The sequence below is a fragment of the Amblyomma maculatum genome, chromosome 1 (assembly GCF_055883805.1).
Source record: "Amblyomma maculatum isolate TAMU_Amacu chromosome 1, ASM5588380v1, whole genome shotgun sequence".
Lineage (NCBI taxonomy): Eukaryota > Metazoa > Arthropoda > Arachnida > Ixodida > Ixodidae > Amblyomma > Amblyomma maculatum.
Window position 1 is genome coordinate 292948572 of NC_139344.1, and position 20451 is coordinate 292969022.

The 20451-nt window shown below is 46.5% G+C and overlaps 1 protein-coding gene across 1 annotated transcript in view; it reads right to left on the reverse strand.

Moving 5' to 3' along the window:
• Window positions 1-241: 241 nt before the first annotated feature.
• LOC146206805 (uncharacterized) overlaps window positions 242-20451 on the reverse strand; it is a 31487-nt gene continuing 11277 nt past the window's right edge. Inside the window, exons 4-5 of the mRNA XM_084575669.1 lie at window positions 6077-6189; window positions 242-292 (exon numbers count right to left, since the gene is read on the reverse strand). Of these exons, the coding sequence (XP_084431795.1) occupies window positions 242-292; window positions 6077-6189 (164 nt within the window). The remainder of the gene's footprint in view (window positions 293-6076; window positions 6190-20451) is intronic.

Consider the following 20451-nt stretch of genomic DNA (forward strand, 5'->3'; position numbering starts at 1 on the left):
GGAATACTGATCAGGTGCTCGTCACGATCACAGAACCTAGCAAGTGCATCACACTGCATTCTCAGTCGTCTGGCTATTTCACTCTAGTGGTCCTGGTCAACAGGTAATTCCTGCCCTAAATATGTGTAATCCTGAGAATTTTGAATGTGTCGTTAGAGGGCCACGAAACCTTATTTTGGATTTCTTCATGTAAACGCTTGAAGCATCTCTTGGGCTTTGCCCGTCTAGGCCCTGCGATTCCTCACTGCAGTGTCGCAGATGGTTGCGTCTGCTCGATAGCGTCCGAACTCCTCTGCATGGGGAGGAACCGGGGAAGGAAAAAGCGCCTTATGTCTCCCACCTGCTTTCTGGGCATCTCTTTCCGGGCCCTCATCAAGGCCCAGTGGTGACCCGTTTAGGCGTTCTTGAGGTTAAGCCCTTCAAACCGCGTAACAATACTGGCAACAAAGATGGGATTAGGATGCGCCTACGATATTCTCGCTCAAAGGATCAGCGTATATGTCACTGGTGAATGCGATGCAGTTGTCAGAGACAATAATGTCTACAATTCCTTGTCTGAAAAATTTGTTTCGCAAGCATGGAATGCTGTGCTGGATGCGCGAATCCATTTGGAGTAGTAAGACGAAGAAATATGTCCTTGAAACGGACCACTAAAATCAACATGAAGTCTCTACCATGCATATATACCTCCGATTGTATGTTGTTCACTATAAGTGTAGGTATGCGCCGAGGAGTGAGACCGACACTGCACCTTCCCCAAAAGCGAAAACAACTAAATACATCACCATATTCTGTGTTAGCCTGTCAATGGCAAAGCTCTGCGAATGAACACGCGATGTTAAAGGTATACTGAATAAAAAAACTGCCGCCGAGATTTCCAGCGCAGATGGTAGCTATCGCATTGGGAGTGGCCAAAACAATCCACTTTATGAACAGAAATGAGCGGAAAGTAAGTACTCCCATCGCGGCCGGTCGCATCTTTTCATTTTTCCTTTCCCCCATGGCACTCACAAAGCGCAGGGACGGACATGCCTTTCATTTTTTTTTTTTTTTGCTGCTTGTGTTCCTGCGCACAATACATCATTCCCTCCCAACGCGCAATGGACCCCTTGCAAAAATCGTTAAGTAGGCTTTCCCACGCTGCTTCTTTCCCCAAACATGGCGTCACTGGCTGCCAGAAAAACGGCGATATAGACCTGAAATCGCATATTGCTTCTACAATGTTTCAATACATTGCAGTTCTGCCATTAGTGGGGAATGCAGCATAGAGGTGAAGCCGACTTAACATTTATGAAAGGGGTCTATTGTCTGCAATACGCGCCCTCCGTATGCGTCCCCCTCGACCTCCCTCGTGTGCAGCATTCCATCTTTCGCAGCATTGTGCACGGCGCGACGCGGTGGAACCGACACTGCGTGTAGCTGGTTAACCAAATTCAGGTGCGGGGGCAGGGGCGGCGGCGGCTGGATCGTGGGGCCATGACGTTGCTGAGAGTAGTTGTGGTGCCCCACCCGCCGGCTCACAGTGGGGAGCGTGCTGCTGCCTCTGACCCGGTGGCCGCTCAGAAAACGTCAAGAATACAGCCATCCGCTCAAAACTAACCCGAATTCTGTGTCTGTACTAGTGTAATTGTGTCTTAAGAATGCAATTGTGGTGCTTTCTCAATATCCTTGGACATTTGTTCAGTATACCTTTAAAGTCATGTGTACACGGGGAAAAGGAAAGACGCGTCTCACTTCTCGGTGGTTACCGGAAAAGAAACTAGCTGTGTCATCGGTTCGAATCCCTATCCCAAACTAGCCTCCCCCAACTTGACTAGAATATGGATGCTAAATGAGAAGTGAAATTGTACGACACCAACCTGAACGCTGCACAAAAGTACGGTTGCCTCACGGCTTTGACACGAAATCACGTGATAATTTTGGTATCGCTTGTAATGTAAATTCGTTTATAAAAAAAAGGCGTAATATCTGTCACAGATCTCGGTGGACACCTGAACCGAGCTGTCAAGAAGGGAAGACGGGGAGAAAGAAAGAGTGAGGAAGACTACGGAACAATTTCGAACGCCTGCAACGTGCACTCAGCGTCTTTCTTTTCTTATAAATCAATTTATATCCCACACAACACGGATGCATTTGCGTATCGCTTCTTGTCTGCACTTCCGGCTCACACCACTCGTGAGGCATAGAAGAGAGATCTAAAAACGGATCAGACCGCAAATTTAGCAGGTGTCTATCGTGAAGCGAAACACTCTGCGTTTCATTATCTTAAATCCAATTTTCAGTCCTCGTAATTTCCACTCCGACGTGCCTCCCTTCCATCTCGGTGCGCTTGAGGTGTCCACCGTGCAGTTAGGCAGACTTAATTGCTTATTCTAAAAAAAATAAAAATTCTACTTTTTTTTTTCGACTATGCTGACTGCAACTTGATATGGACCTTCGAAGCGTGCACTACTGCTTCTGGGTAAAATTCGAGGATAAACGTAAATGGAAATACTCAGTGCTCCAAACCGAGACTGAAATCGAACCAGTTAAGCCAAAAATGCATGGAACTAATGCTTGAACCTAAGAGCGCATTATCTTGGGGCAAAGCTCTGGGGCGATGCGCGTGGACAGTTTAAATGTAACCCTGTTATGAATAAACCATAGATGTCAGTGCGCGCTTGTTCTATGTACGTGTTTCCTGCTTTCTTGTGTGTCTGTGTATATATCCTAGCTCGCAAAACTCTTGAAATGTGCAACCAACTAGCCCTCATTGCTACTTTGCTTGAGAGCATTTGTTTGGATGCCGAAGCAGCAGCAGACTATTATTCTGCCGCAGCGATTAACACGCCCACAGCCTGTACTGTACGTGTCTTTGATGCCCGCCCAGCAGTATAGTGCACAAAGATTTCGCGCACCGCAAAAGTAGCAGATGGGGCATTCTCGGTCACGTGACCAAAAACGCACGAGAGACAGAGGTCGCTGCTGTTCCTGGCTGATGGTTTAAACAGCCTAAGGGTTCTCCGACGTTCTTACGCGCTCTTCTTCATACAAGGTCGTAATAATGTGTGTGCCATGACATTTTAATATCGGTAATTTTCCTCTATTTTTGCGCACCACACCTCGGAAGAGGAAAGCTGTTTCTCACAGTATCTCACGAATCACGAGGAAAAAGCATGCGCAACTGCCGCCCTCTCAGCCGCCTAGGGGATTTTTTAAGGAGCTCGTAGCGCCCAGCATCCAGCGGCTTCCGATGACCGGCGTCCACAATTCGAGAATGATTCGATGTTCTTAAACTGAAGTTAACAAATCAAATGGTTCTTACAATGAAGGTAGATGTTAACTCTTTCCCTATCGCGCCCATTCAGCATCGTCAGCCCGCTAACGATGACTTCGCGCACCGATTTTGAACCCTTCCGCGTCGCTCACGGACACGCTATAAAATCTAGTGCGTAGTCGGATAACTGAAGTTGCGATGTTGATGCCATTTACATTTTTCCCAAGAAGCGGTTATTTTTGAGCGCGCTCCGAACACGCGGCAGCGTCTCAGTCGCATGCGAAAATGGCGGCATCCGCGTCGACAACGCGCGCTTCGAAATGTCGCAAATCTGACGACTACGCACTATCTACGATCGATTTTATCGATGACCCAAGCAGAAGCCACTCTGAAGATGCTGCCAATTATCGTCAGAAGTCAGTTCTGACCCTGCTGACGACGGAAACCAGCCCGGAATACCGGCGGCCGCGCTCCGGCCCGCTAACGACGACTTCGCGAGCAAATATAGCACCTTTCCGCGTCGCTCACGAACACGCTTTGCCATCTATCGTGTAACCGAGTAACTGAAGCTTAGATTTTATTGCTGTTTACATTTGTTGCCGCGAGGTGGCTATTTTTGAACATGCTCCGCAAACGAGGCAGCATCGGAGTCGCATAGTCGCATGCGAGTATGGCGGCATCTACATCGACGACGCGCGTTTCGAAACGTCGCAAATCTCACAAACTGCACTGTGTACTTGCCTCCCACAAAACAGTGATTGGCGTCCTGCTCAAGAAAGGAACCGGGCAGCCGTTTCGGCATGGCGCTTTGCCGCGACCCTCGTTTATTGCTCATTATGCGTCAAAAGCACTATTAAATACTGCACTTAAATTTTTTTCACATTTTCACAGGGAGTGGCCAATATAATGCTCTGCATTTTGTATATCTTGAAAAAATTTTTTAATTCTTGTTTCATTTACAAATGCATTTCTTCAAGTTTTGTTCAATTTTGCTTTCTAAAATTTGGTTTTGGAGAAATTATATATATTGTGTTACAACCTACAACTTCGTATTCAAAGTTTTATGCCTAATAAAGCGAATCTAGTTAGCGTTCCTTTCGTGTATTGCATAACATTGTAGACAAGGTAGTTTTTAAAGAAAAAAAATCTACTAAAACCTACAGAAAACGGCCATTTTGCTGGGGATCGAGCCTAGCCAACCTGCGAGCCAAAATCGCGTTACATACTTGGGTGTGCTGCCAATTCGCGCGAAGACGCCACTCATTAGCACTTTTACTCACTCGTGTTCTATCCACAATATAGGCTAATGCGCCGCTTTGTGGTTTTTATCGGCAGTATGGCTGGCCAACCCAAAGGCTCTACCCGAGGGTTGCTGCCGCGCACGAATGCGAACGACGCTGTACGATGGGGTTAAGAAACCCCACGGAGGTTGGTAGCTCTCCTTCTCTTGTCGCTGGGTGTGCGCACCAGGTGAACCCCTTGACACGTGTCATGAACTGCACGTGGTTGACGGAAGTACACCAGTTAAACGTGATGATGTCGTATACTGCGCGTTCCATCGAAAAGCCGCCGTTGGCATAGCCGGTGGTCGGGAAAAATAGGGTGGACATTTAAGCCCTATTTTGTGTATCATAGAACAGTTATGATGGCTCGTGTTTTCCGGCTACACTAAATAGTTGCTGTCTTAGTGAAATCGTTAATAGCATATGATATGCGCATGTTTGCAGTGCACTTTGTGCGCTTTCTCATGGGTAAATCTTTACTGCTTTGTAGAAGGGGCGTGATTGCACTTAATGTAAAATAGCGTGCTTTGTTTACTTATGTCCACACCTTGACGTGACGCGCCAGCACACAAGGCAAAATTCTTCACGACATTCGTCCAGATGGTGCGGGCATTTCCTGTCGAGAGCCATAGCCGGACAGTTGGGCGTGCCGTGGTTCTTTTCCTCTTACAGAGAGAAATTCAAGGATATCTCAATGGCCACCGTAGTCAATCACCACTGCGATGTGCGTAGCTATGGAGTTGCCTTCTTTCACAAGAAAAAAGACACAAACGTCGCCGATTGATGAGCGATGGGCGTACAGTTACTGCTGTGATATTGAATGAAATAAATACATTAGAGTGCGGCCAGCGCTTTTTTTTAACTTCTGTGCACACTTTACTACAGGACACACGTTTCCTTCTTTGCCACCGATGTATTTGTGCGTGAGGGTGATCAGAGTTTGCTCCGCAGTCTTTGGCCTCCCTCGACAACTTCAAGTCTAGTTTCTTCAGCGCCTCCGAAGCTGCCGTTCTGTAGTGCATTGGAATCAGATTAAGATACACGCAATGCATCAGATAGCAGCTGCATTTCGGCCCGTCTAACGAGGCGGCAGAGGCAGCCTGCACTTCCAAGGCCTATAGCTATGCGATAGTTTCGCCTCGACGGCCAACTCGGTCGGTCACGGGACTCAGGTATTGCACTTCAACTGGGGAGGATCAGATCACAACAATGGTGAAATAGAACCTACTACAGTCGAGCCCACTTATAACAATACTCAAGTGCCAAGAAAATGTCATTGTTATAACCAATAATTGTTATAACCAGGTTTGCCAAAAATGCAGTCAACATAAGGTTCAAAAATTTTAATCAAGCAGAAAAAAAGTTGTCCACTACTTTATAAAAAAAGCATAGTCCGTGAGCTTCGCTTGCTTCACAGAAAGCTTATTAACATTGGTCTCGAGAGCAATTGTTCGACGTGCTCAAGTGGAAGGCCCCTTGAAAAAACGAAGTCCCGGAGGGAATAAATCATATGCAGGGCCTCCTGTGAGGACACTACTTGCAGAGGCTGATCTGCAGTGTCGTCGTCGTCGTCGCTGTCGTTGTCCGCCGCTCGCACATTTTCCACGATTGCCTCGTCAGTGAGGATTTCGGACGTTTCCACATCATCATCTGCATGCAGAAACTCATCCAGTCCCGATGCATCATTGCTGAGCGCAGACCACAGTTCTGGCACGGCCGCTCGATGGAAGCGCACTGGGTGCGGCCTGCTGCGTCGCTCCGCCGTCAATGGGCAAGCGCGTCCTTGGGGAGTTTACAGTTGCGCCCGCTATTTCTGCTGAGGGCGGCACTGTTCGGGGACACGTCGCCGCCGGGGTTGCCGGCTCTGAGCGCGCGGTTGGCTTCCTTTCTGGGCGCGTTCGCCTCGCGTCTGCGTGGTAAACGCAAATTTTTTTGTGTGCGCGTGTGCAAGCACGCTAACGTTGAGACAGGATGCGTTTTTTTAAGGCGAAACCCGTTCTAGGCTCATGGAGCGAAACTGTTCGCAAAAGCTGTGCCTGTAATCTGTGCGTCGCATCTGTGCATTGGTGTGTCAGTCGCAAAAGCGGACGTGCAAGGAGGGAGATTAAGAATGAAAATGATTTATGGTGATAGGTAATCAATAAAAGTTATAAATAGACATTGATAGAGGTAATGACTAATGCTAATGACTAATAATGGTTAATAATGACTAAAACGATTTCTAATGGCCAGTATATCAAACTACGACATGTAATGACCACAATTGATTAGAAATGAGTAAAAGTGCTTAGCGATGTGTGGTAATGACTATAATAGCTAGACATGGCTCATCATTACCGTTAATGACTACGAAGTGACCAATATGTGAAACGACGACATGTAATGACCACTGCTGATTCTAAATGAGTAACCTGCTTAGTTATGAGTGGTAAGGGCTACAATGACTACGCAGGCAGACTCATCATGACTGGGAAACGACCAATATATCAAACGACGACTTGAAATGACAAACAGTGGGAAACGATGAGAGGCAAATGATAGGAGAAAGGTAGGCTTTCGCCATCATCCGCTTAAGAGACATCTAAGAGACCCTCTAATTTTATCTGCTGAGCTCGCTTCAGGCAAAGGCAGCAGCGAGGAGTGGAAATGCACTCGCTTCCTGTGAAATGAAAGCGGCGCTGAGGTTAAAAAGTCCAGATGCTGAAACATAATACCTTATCAGCTGCCATTAAATTTGCTACAAGGGACAGCAGATTTGGACTTGTTGGTGATTAATTATAGGTTAACCGTGCAAACAACATGACGGGAACACAGAAGAAGACGGCACAACCGCGTTAGTTGTGTCGGCCTCTTTTCCTGTGTTCCCGTCACGTTTTTTAACCTTAATAGAGTCGAACGATGAGTTAATATAGTCAGTGCAGCGTTGTCCTTGTGTGCGTGTGGGTGCCTCTTGTGCTTTGCGTTGGTGTTACCTGCTCAGCTGCCTTCTTCCAAGAGTTGTTTAACCTGTTTAGTTACAAGGGAGCTGGCCAGTGAACTAGGATTTTTAACGATGTGTTGTGAAGCAGATGAACACGATGAGGTTGCACCAGAAGCTTTTCTCGCAGGTTATTTTGCGAGGACATATCAGAAAAAGCTACGAAGGGTATTTTTTATATAAGCATGCAATTTGTTCTAAATTTTGCCGCGCTAGTCTGAGTGGCCTTGCAAGTAAAGGAGCCTGTGCATACAACATTTGCTTATACTTTTGAGACTGCTTGAGCCGATGCGATAAAATGAAAAGCCATGTTCCACAAAAAAATTCGGCGCCCGCTATGTCGGCGGAAAATCGGAAAAAAAACCTCTCTGGTAAGAGGCACTTTAGTTGGTGATATGGCCAGACACCTTTGGCGCAATGAGAACACATGACATGTTCAATGTGGCAGGAGCTGCCAAACCAGAGAGAGTCAATAAGATGTAAGGATGAAATGGGAATTATTGAAAGCGGGACCCTTAGATCCCAAGTCAGGCACAGTATACTCCTATAGGGCACGTTCGTACGGCTTCGGTAAAGAGGGGCTTTATATAGCTATGTGTAGGGTGCTATTTCATATAATGCGGTGGCTTAAGGCTGCATCCTAATGATACGCGACAGAGGAAGCAATTACGGGATACGGTGAATAAGCAGGTAGCAAAGTGCGGGCACTCTAACGAGGCTCCTCAAGGAGACTTAAGAACCTTAAGTTTTGTTTATCACAACCAAATTGATGCTTAATTTATGCGATATTTGGTAATGGTTTTGAGGTGACATGTCAGTTGTGCAAGAGCCTGTTGCAGAAAATATGAGTCAACTGGACCAGTTACAGGTTAATGAAAACCAAGGACAATGGAGGCTTGATGTACCCCGCAAAGGAAGTAATCAAGCTTTGTCAGCTTAAGAGCACCTTCATTAACACGATGATGAAGTCTCAAGAGTTCCGGCGAAGTAGCAAGCTGTGTAAACTTTTGATTTCATCATTGTTTTCTCGTACACAGTACCTGCAGCTAATCTATAAAAACAATGATCGTGCCCATGTTAAGTCGCTATGCAAGATATCGTTAAGTTGCTGCCCCCACTGACAGCGAGCTAAGCTGGAAATGTCAACAGTGGAGCGACGTTTATGGCTATGGCATAAACCTCTCTCAAGAAAGACTTTCCTTCTGCGATTGGTTATCTTCTTCCTTTTTTTGCGTGGCCAATAAATAAGCGTACTCGGCTGCTCGCTGAATCTCGGCTGCAGTTGCGCTCTGAAGCGTGAACATTCTTGTGATCGCAGCTAAGAGTTTCACAACAGGAACACTCGATGCGCGTTCTTCCATTGAAAATTAGGAACCAGCAAAATTGTATGGGTTTGCGAGCAGCCAATAAAAATAGTAATAAAAACTTTCCACGCATATACGTAGCACCTTGAGGCAAACCGGCTCTATCAAGCGCGCTTACTTTGTCCGGCCATGCAAAATGCGGGAAGCCATGACGGATAGCGTTCTGGCGTACAAAGTTTAAGGTCTCCAACTGAGTCGAAGATCCTAGGTTATCATCTAGATTTAACCTAATAAACATCTTCATATTTCCACCGTAACATTTGTCAGAATGCGATTGAAAGGTTGGTTACATGTCGCATTTTCACAGAGGTTGCTCATAGTAGGACATTTTTTTATTTGATAGCGCTAGCAGCTTAGAACAGGTTGACATCAATTTTTGTATAAAAGCTGTATGCAGGAATGAGTAAATATGCATTAGGCTACCATAGCAGCTGAAAAGCTTCGAATTATTCACAGCCGCGTAACATATTCATGTGACAAACAACTGGATCCGAATGCAACATGACGATAATGCGAGCTCTCCAATCGAGTGGCCTTGAACCACCGTCACTAAGTTTTTCGGGGTACACTCCAGTGTACATCCTTGCCGAGCAAGCGCTAAGTGCTGACATGGTCACACTATACATGGCAGTATATACTAATTCGTGTTGCCAAATTGCGTGAATCGGAGCTCTTATATTCTTAAAATAAAAGGCTTCTACCACGCCGACGCCTCCCTCAAAGCGCCGCCAGGCGCAGCTCTCCGCGCGCGGCTGTCCCCGAACGGTGGCGCCGCGGCGGTGGCGACTGGAAGTAGACGCCTCCCGCCGGTTTCGGGCGACGTAGCAGGCCGCGCCTAGTGCGCTTCCATCGAGCGGCCGTGGTTCTGGCACCCCTTCGTTGGTCGGAGCTACGCAAGCATCAGCCGCGGCAGTCGTGCGATCCCGAACGAAGCCTGCTTCCCTGAAACAATTCTGCACCGTCGAAGTATTGAGTTCTGACCATGCACCGAAGATGAACTGAACTGCCATCAGTAGGCTAATCTTAAAATCAGGCTGCTAATCACTTCTCCGCGCAGCCATGTTCATGGCAAGCACTAACCTGTTCATTACGAGGCGGCGGTACAGGGCCTTAAAATTAGCGATAATGCCGGCATCCATAGGCTGCAAACCTGAAGTGGTGTTCGGCGGACGGAAGAAGATTTCCACGCTGGAAAGCTCTGGCATGGAATGATGCGCACTGCAATTATCCAATACCAATGCAACCTTCCTCTTTTGGCGTTCGATGCGGTCATTGAATTCCACGAGCCACTCAAGAAAAAGCGCTCGTGTCATCCACGCCTTACCATTGTGGCGGTAGCGTACGGGGATTCTGGCGGCACCTCGAAAGCTGCGGGATTCCTGGATTTTCCGATGACAAATGCTGGACATTTATCGTTTCCGTCCATACTTGCGCACAGAAATACGGTCACACGCACCTTACTGTTCTTTCCACCCTTGCATGGATCTCCTCGAAGCGCATGGGTTTTCGCGGGAAGCATTTGAAAAAAAAAAAGTCCAGTTTCATCACCGTTGTAGATATCGCTGTCGGCGTACTTCTCGAAGATACGTGGCAAGGTTTCTTCTTCCCAGCGGTGTCTCGCTTCCACGTCGAGTGAAGCTCCCTCGGCGGTGACTGCTTTATATACAATCCCGTGCCTATCCTTAAAGCGTTGCAGCCAACCATTTCCCGGACGAAAGTCCTTCTCGTGAAGAAGAAAGGCAAAATGACTCGCCTTCGCCGTTAGGATCGGCCCACTAATGGGCAGGTTCTGTGCACGGGCGCTAAGAAACCATTGGAACAAGGCTTCCTCCACTTCCTTGTAGGCGCCCTGCCGGACTCTTTTCCATTCGTTGTTCTTCGAACCAGAGCATTCTTCTTGAAGCAGCTTATCTGCGGAGCGGATGATTGTAGAAACTGTCGGTTGAGGCAGTCCGCACTTCAGCACCAGGGCCGACACCTTCTGTCCATTCTTGTGGTCCTCAACTATGCTGCGCTTCGTCTCCAATGAAATCGCTGTACGTTTTCTTTTTGCTGGCAATAGCGCCGTGCAGTCCGGTGAAGGGCGTACGGCAGACGGATCTGCCATTGTACGACGAGAAAGCAAAACGCCACAGGCGTTGCACACACACCACGTGCACCCCACACGTATAAGCACTACGACGCCCGCCCGCACACAACCGCCGCTATCGCCACACAGAGTAGGTCGGGACGGCGGCGGGGCGCGACCATGTGACGGAGCGAGGAGGTGGGGGGGGGAGGGGGCAAGGGTAGAGAAACAGAGTGCTCTCCTCTCTTCGTATCGTGGGCGCAGTCCACTCGTCTCGAGGGGTGGAAGGGTGACATGCGGAGCGAAATGCGCTCGCTTTGCGCGATTGCGGACGCTCGCGTTTTCGTCGGAATCACGCGTATTTTATTTTGAAGCTGGGTCACAGTGGCCGGTTTTAATCGTTATAACCGTTAGTGCGGCAACCCATCATTGTAGTAAATGGATTTTTTTACTATTGGATACATAGTAAATTTGACGGTGACATGGCTGTTCATTGTTATAGCCGATATATTGTAATAACTGGTATCGTTATAAGTGGGCTCGACTGTACACCCCTAAAATCCTGGTTCTCCTTGCCCTCTCAGAAGGTTTTTTTTTTAACTTAACCCCCTGCCTAACGACCTCGTGGTGTGAATGGAGAATTACGTGTACGCTTCCTTTCCCTCTCTGCACGCTTTTTGGTTCGAACTTTTTTTCCTTGTCTTCCTGCGGCCGCGTGAGGTGAATGGGGAAGTGGTCGCCTGGCGTACAGGAGGAAGCGCATGTTCGCTCATTGTTAACTTGTATTTTATACGGTCCCCTCGCCCCGATTTCGTTTTGTGCGCGTGCTTACCAGAAAAGAGGTTTCGGGGGCCCTGTGCGCTCGCCGCTGAAAAACTCACTCCCCGTTGTTTGTTGATTTCACATCCATACTTCGTTAGAAGCTGTGCTACTGTTCGAGGTCTCATATGCATATAGGGGGCCGCAGCTTCGCAGGGGGGCGCTGCAAGCGCCAGTGAAAAGCGCCCTCTTCGGCGGCGTCCCGATAATTGGCCGGGCAGGCCAGTTTCCCCTCCCATTGAACAGCTGCGCGAGTGGCTCTTGAAAAGGGCCAGTTCTGCACGTTCTGGGCTGATGCAGATCTGTTTGTGCCGTCCCATGCTTTCTCCTTAATGCTTGAACGTTTACTCATGCGCATTCTTCAGACAATTAGGAAAATTTTTTAGCGCAAACGCGAAAAAAAAAAAACTTGTGGATCATGTCCTCTCTTTGAGGCAAATTGACGAAAACGCCATTATGTTAACGGCGCTTTTAGTGCCGCAAGAAATAAGTGGCAAAACAGCTTACAACCTGGAAAGTAAATCTCTTTTTTACATAGTCATCTTCACAATGCAAAATTTTATTCAATGGCTCAGTGTGGTGCACGAAACTTCGCTGACTTAATAGATTGGATTTTGATACTTTCTGTGCTTATAATAATGAAAATTATCTTTATTTTAACGCAAATTAAGAGTCCTGAAGGCAATATGCGAGGCTGAAGAGAAAGACGAGACTATCCAACGAATATACTACCAACTGCTCACTTATGGTTAAAAGAAAAATGTCGTAAGCTTGGTTAATAAGTGCCATAAAGAAAATCGGTTGCTTATTTATTTCATGCTATCACAGCGCACGCGTACCCTCATGACAACCTATCTGCAGAGCCATCGATCATAAGCGAATGCTGACTGATGTGGATGACAAAAATTTTGACTTTTCAAAATTCTCTTTTTCGAAACTGCATTCGGTCGCATGAACACTCATCAGTAAATAACGATAATGGAGAAATGGTTAACTAAATGCTACGATTCCGTGCAAAAGTTTTGTAAATAAATGTTCCTTCAATAAAAAATGTCATACTTTTTGAATTGGATAGAAGTCTGGTCTAGTTAGAGGCCGTTCATGGCAGAAAATTATGGCCGCGTCTCCTCTTTTTCTTTACTCGTAAATTGTGCGACAAAGAAGTTTTATCGCGAACATCTTTTTTAGCATTCATGGCTATGCTCTCCAAAGCAGCAGCTTACAAGCAGTGGCAAATGCACTTTCACAGGTGGCATTGGAAGCTTTTTGTTGAAAAGGAGTCAACATGTGCTTGATATTTTGTGTAGACCATATTCATTGAATACATGGCTCACACCAACTGTGGCACTGCAAGCATGGTGCTGTTGTGTGCTTTTAATAAAAAGAAAGAAGAGGGCCCATTCCTCACCCTTGGACGCAATAACTTTTTTTCCCTCTCTGAACGCCATGGAACGCCAGCCAGACTCGCAGCGACCAGCAACATCTCTTGTGCACCTGCGAGTGAGACGGCGCGTGCATACAATGAAGGAGAGGGTGCCAACAGCGCGAGTAGCGCGCGTACCAGTCGGGACGTGGGTGGTTCAATGCGCTCCCCCGGCGACTTCCTCGACCAGTAGTTCAGAAATGACCGCCAGAGGTAGGAGGCGGCGCTGGTGTAGTGTGAGCAAACTTCAGGTGCGCTCCCCTATATCTGAAATTTGGCTAACCACGCCCTACCCCCATTTCCCTCGCCGTGCTACCCTACATTGAACGTCCTAGGTTTTAACGTGATTTCTATACATAGCTTGCACTGACGTAATTTCCGCAAACTCGGGACTGTTTTCCGCCATTTTGAAGCACCGCGGTCGAGCAGAGCGCCAATGCTCCCAATGCTCTCAGCATGGCTATTTGCAGTAAAGGCAATTCGAGGAACGTGTCGGAAAACACGAACCTTTATTTCCTGCTGAAGATCTGGAAGGGGAGCGAACGAGAATGCGAAGCGGCGCAGCCTGTGGCTTGCGCGTATCAAGCTTGTGGATCTAAGAGGCGAGCTTGCAAACATTCGAGTGTGCGGCGCTCACTTTGTAACAGGTAAGCCTTAATTCATAATTATTTCTTAAAACCTTCCTGTCCGCGAGAAAGTAAGGATTTTTGAGTGGTGTCATAATTTTTTTTTCGTTTTTACAAAACCTTGCTTGGTACAGGAGTGTATGGAAGCAAATTGTAGAGGAGGAAATTCTCTCCACAGTGGTATTAGTCACAATTCACATCTTTATGGCATAGGTGATGAAAAATATTTCGAAAAAAATTGCAGTTAAAATAAAAATTCATAAAAACAGCAAAATTTAATAACACAAATGAAACATTAAAAACATTTAGGATTTACATTTTTTAAAACAGGGACCGAGGTAACAATGCTTCAAATTCTAGCTTTCTAAGTACAGTATTGCTCAAGTTAGGAAAGAAACCATTAACCATATGACTATCGTGCCACCGCGCGAAACAGTTCCTTGTTGCCGTAAAAAAGAGGTTTGCTGCACATGTATCACAGAAAACATTTGTTTTTTGTTCCAGCTTGCTTTCTCCATAGCACAATTTGCAGTTCTTGTACTTCTCCATTTTTGGGGGGCTTGGGCTGCAGCCCCTGAGGTTGATCAGGAGGCGGAAACAGAGGGCGAACATCGGGGTCTCCAGGTTATGGCTCACCAAATCCAAGCAGTTGCTCAGCCAATTTTTTTTTCATCTCTTTTGGAGTGACATCTCGCAAAGATCCGTCTTTTTCGCCGTAGGATGGTTTTTCCAAAAAATGCATCCACGCATATTTGTTCGTGTTCCCGTATATCTCCTTGATGACCTCCGTGATGAAGAATAGCAGAAAGAAATAGATGGCTCTGGAGTAGCGCCTTGCTGTGCTGCGGCGCGCAATGCCGAAGTCGACCCCTGGCTGCCTCCTAGGAGAACACAGGACTTTCTGCGCTGCCGGCGGCAAGTAGTCCCGTCCGAATGACGTTGACACCCTGCAGATAACAGTTGTGACCTTCAGAACACTCCGATTTCTACCAATCAGCGCGCAGCAAAAGCGGATTTTTTCGAAAAAGAAAACGAAACTTACTGGGGCATGGCGTTGACGTTGCTTGTCGGTTTGAAGCAGTTTCGCTGTCGGTGCTGAAGTCTGAGAGCTGAATTCGTCTTCCGAGTCATCACTGTTGCTGTTAGCATCCACAGATGAGCCACTCAGATGCGTCAGTATTCGGGGAAACGGGCCACTTCCGAGCAGCAGCAGCGCGTGATGTCAACGCCATTTTGCAAGAAAGGAGCGCCAGTTACGGTACTCCGAAACTATAAGAACGGGCGCGACGTGGCGAAAAAATAAAACCGAAAGTGAAATTGAAAAAAAAGGTTGTTCTATTACCCACTGGATGCCGCCACTTATCAAGGAGCGCTTCGAAAGTGTGAAAAATTGGAATCGTGAAACCATCGATAGCCGGCTATCGATAGGAATAGGCGCGGACAGGAAAGTGCTGAGGCGCACTTTACATTGCATTATGACACCATTTGCCTGCTTTTTGCAGGGAGACCTTCCAAGCTCTAGGACGAAACGAACCGGGACTGGGCCCCAACTCTTTTACTCGGATGCAACACAAAGCACGGAGGCACTGCTCGCTACGAACGGGCTTCAATGCGCCGATTAAAACTGACAACACCTGAGCTTGACGAAGAGGCCACAGCACCTGTAGGAGCATCCGGAGTCGCCACCGCACCATCCGAGAACCGCTGCGACGGCGGTGACGACGACAGCAGCACGTATGCTGAAAACAACCAGGCACTACCGCGAGCTGAATCTGAAGTCAGCGCTACTGAAATGAATCAGGCCAGCATTTTTATTTCCCCTTTAGGTCTAAAATGTTGATCTCGCTCACTCGATATTTGTTTGTTCACATTGCCATTTAGAAATGTCTGCATGCTGCTGATCACCGCTGTTTTCAACCCTCAAGTTTGCATTGTTCATTTCAGGAGTGGCCGTACAGGAAGATTTGACCATGGGAGACATTTTGCAGCCCTGAAGCAACAGTGCCCTACACTTAATGACACCCTGTATACACTGCGCACTCAGGTTGACCTGCTACAGTGAACTGAAGCAGCGTTCAGCAAGAATAAAGATAAAGTTGTGTGCTACACTGGTATGTCAAACTGACATTCTCTATGGTATCTTTGAAACCATAGAGTGTCATGTTCAAAACGGTCCAAAAAACAGCTTAAGTTCCAGGAGTTTATTAGCTTTTTTTTTTTTTTTTACGAAGCTTAAACTCAATTTGCAGAACACTGACCTTGGCTTCAGGTTTGGAGTTTCAGAGGCCACTGTGTGCCGCATTTTCGATAAGTGGATATCTGTTGCTAACTGCCGCCTAAAGTCGTTCATTTCTTGGGCAGAAATAATTTCATTTCAGGAGACAATGCCACAGGCCTTTTGATTCATTTGGAACTAATGTGGCAGGCATAATTGACTGCTTTGAAATAAAAATAGAACAGCCGTCATCCTATGCAGCAAAAAACGATACATGGTCTGAGCACAAACACAGAAATACTGCTAAGTTTTTTGGTAGGAATTGCTCCTCAAGGCCCAGATGAAGATCAGTCCACTTGTCGAAATGTTGGCTCGACCTGCGAACTGAGGCGTACCTCCTTTCCCCTTCTTCAGCGCTCCTTCATACCTCAAAATGTCGTCACTTTTATATCGGAGGGTTGGGGCGGCAGTGCAGTGACAACCATATCACTGAACATAGTGGTGTTCTTGATAACCTGCGTCCTGATGATATCGTGCTTGCAGACCGAGGCTTCAACGTCTCTTGAGGTAAGAGCGCGGAACGTGGACGGGAGCACAAGATTAGAAGACGACACAACGAGCGCTGACTTTCAACAATGTTTATTTGGAAAACCCACAACTTCTTATACCCTTACACCACACATCACGTACAAGTGACTTGCACATCTCAGCATACTTATATTAAAAAAAATAAATGAATACACGTACCGCATAACCTTTTCTTGCACGCAGCGTGGTACACTCTCTGAACACTCACGGAAGGTTGCACATGTAGCAGCTCGATTTCTTTTTGTGTTAGCAGTAGGGACGGTTTGCTTATACATCGTTCCCGCAGTCTGGCTATCTCAGCGGCTTCAACTATCTCACGAACCAGCTGCTCATTATGTTTTGCTAGCACTTTACATTATGTGAATTGCACGGAGCAAGTTTTCGACGCGCAGTCTCTTACATGGATCCCCAAATGCCTGCTTTTTTGTTCGACGTTGTGTTTGTGTTCTTTCAGCCTGTCATTAGTGCACCTTCTAGTCTGTCAGCCGTATTCCTTCCCGCCCTTCAAGGGTATGGAATAAACAATGCTTTCCGCGCACTCCACAAATCGACTCTGGTGGTTTGTTGCGCACCCCCTCTGCTTTGGCGATCCATGAGCGTTTACACGTCGGCAGAGGCTTTTCAATTTTTCAGGAGCAGTAAGCACAACATTAACACCTGCTCTACGACCGAACTTTTTTAAGCGATTAGAAATGTGCACATGTGGTATGGCCACAATCCTGCGCTTGTTTGTTGTCTCCCTGTCCTCGTGACCTAGCTGGCCACCGACACGCTCGAGTCAACTTCTTATTCAAACGTTCTGCAACAGAAACAAGCAAATGTGATACGTACCCAGCTCCTGTAAGGCGGTCAACCATTGCAAACCTTTGTTTGTCAAATGCTCTAAAGAAGTCATGTACTCACACCTTGGAGGCCAGTTTTCATCGCCAGGTTAACCGCCTTACAGGAGCTGGGTACCCATCACATTTGCTTGTTTCTGTTGGGGAACGTTTGAATAAGAAGTTAAGACTCGAGCTGTCGATGCCCAACTAGGTCACGAGGACAGGGAGACAACAAACAAGCGCAGGACTATGGCCATACCATATGTGCACAACATTTCCCATCGCTTAAAAAAAATCGGTCGTAGAGCAGGCGTTAATGTTGTGCTTACTGCTCCTGAAAAATTTAAAAGCTTCTGCCGACGTGTAAACGCTGATGGATCGCAAAAGCAGAGGGGGTGCTCAACAAACCACCAGAGTCGATTTGTGGAGTGCACGGAAGACGTTGTTTATTCCATACCCTTGAAGTGCGGGAAGGAATACATAGGACAGACTGGAAGGTGCACTAATGACAGGCTGAAAGAACACAAAAAGAATGTCGAACAAAAAGCAGGCATTTGGGGATCATGTAAGAGAATGCGCGTCGAAAAATTGCTCCGTGCAATTCACACATTGTAAAGTGCTAGCAAATCATGATGAGCAGCTGGTTCGTGAGATAATTGAAGCAGCTGAGATAGCCAGACTGCGGAAACGATGTGTAAGCAAACCGTCCCTACTGCTAACACAAAAAGAAATCGAGCTGCTAAATGTGCAATATTTTCCGTGAGTGTTCAGAGAGTGTACCACGCTGTGTGGAAGAAAAAGTTATGCGGCACGTGTATTTATATTTTTTTATTATTATAACTAAGCTAAGATGTGCAAGTCACTTGTGCGTAATGTGTGGCGTAAGGGTATAAGAAGTTGTGGGTTTTCCCAAATAAACGTAGTTGAAAGTCAGCGCTCATTGTGTCGTCTTCTAATCTTGTGTTCCCGTCCACGGTCGGCGCTGTTACTTCAAGATGCATAACCAACATGCCCAAGCTACTATTCAAGTTCAACATCTCGGAGAGTGTCGGCTTTTTTTGTGCGCAGTTTCATGTACCTGCGTACGCGAAAGGAAAGGAGTAGCTGTCGGCTGAAGAAGTACTGAGCACCAGAAAGCTGGCCAACGTGCGAATTCATGTTCAACGTGTGATTAGACTCACAAGAAACAGGGTTACCATTCTTAAAGCACACTTTCCATGGATTATGTCCAGAGGGTGACGATGCGCCACTACTAGACCGAATTGTATGCTGTGTTTTGTCAAACTTGTGTCCGTCAATTTCAGTAGAGCTGAAGGAAGTCCACAATGAAAGGGTTTCATATACGACTTAGGTTTCATAGTGTTAACCTGGATGAATAAAAAATCTGTCTATATTATGTAGTGCTATAACCAAGCAACTGCCTTACTGTTTGTTCATCAGATTGAAAAATGGTTCTGTAAAGAAAATGTGTTGGTTGTATTTCTTTATTTACATGCAAAATGAACAGTTCAGCAGAATAAAACATTGATGCCAAGAAAGCTAGTTCTGTTTCTCTTGCTTGCATTGTGGACAGTGCCAGTTCTTTGACATTGGTGCGCGGGTAATTCCTACACACGAAATCAAACCACGAAACCACACGAAATGAAAATGAAACCATTCAAATTTGCATGATGGCTTGTCGCATGCAATCATCTTCCCTGTCTCAGGTCCTTGGCAGAAACAGTAACCCGATGCTGATGGCAATGCATTTTCTGGTGCTCTTTGCTGCCGTGCGTAAAACTTGGTGATAAGCTCGGGAAGGATAACTTTGATGCCAAAATCATTTGCTCTTGAAAACATCCCTCTACAAAATTCTTCATCTCTGATAATCCTTTGCTCACAGAAAAGGTTTGGAGCCAAACACAATAAATCAACCTTGCTTATAGTATCTGGGCTCGCACTTGATAATGGTACTCGTGCAGCAGCTGCAAAGTACCGTTGATGGTCATATAACAAGACTTCGCTTCAGCGAATGAGGTTGCATTCCGAAGCAAATTGGGGCATTTAACTTCGGCTACACCACAGCATGAACATGAGATTAATGCATCTGGCGTTGTTCCAGCAAGTGGGTAAGCAGCACTGAGATGAATACGAGTCCTAGAACACATGCAATGTTCGTGCTTCTTGTTGTACTGCTCTTCATTGGTCTTAAGTGCATCCCGTTAATGCTCTGAACCCCATTCAGTGGCAGTAACCTCAAATGATTTTTTTTCCAGATAACATATTGATTTGAGCAAGAAAAGGCTAGCATTCTCTAGAGCTTTTCGGCACACATTTTTCATTTGCGATGCAGTCCCTCTATCGGCTCGGTAAAGGTACCAGTCTGGTGAATTACTCTGTACTTTTGTTTTCGACTCAATGAGTTTAACTGTTCCATGAGTGATATGAAATGTGTTTATAAATTCTTTAGCCTTGTTAACGAGCATGTCAAGTCCTTCTGATAACGAATCCTCCATGTAGAAAGTTCGAAGGTGCGCTGGCCGTGTGGGCACTGGTTTTTTGAGAGCAGCAGAATGGCCAGGAAGCAGAGACAAAATTGCCGGTACAACACCACTTCTTTTAAATACACTGCACAAGCGTTCCATCTCGGTTGGCGAGGCTGTTGACACATTCACTCTCTGTTTGGTCACTTTGCTTGTAGTGCTCCTCTCAATCTGTTCTTCAAGCCATCGCTTTTTTCCCTCTGGCAGATGAAAAATTGATATCCTTCAATCTTTCAAACTGGATTTTTCAACGTAAGCAGGCAGCCAAATTTTGTCTCTCTGGGTGCAAGTAACAGCGTTTCTCATCCCAACATCCGTATCGACAGTAAACAAACAGGCACGGACATGTGAGCAAGCTTCTACCACACCGGCTATGCAGGCACAATGTGCAGTCAGCACGGCAGCATTGTCTTTACACAGAATCCACACTTTCAGTGGTTGCTCACCGAGCATTTGTGAGTGGTTCACCTGCAAAACAAATGAGGAAAA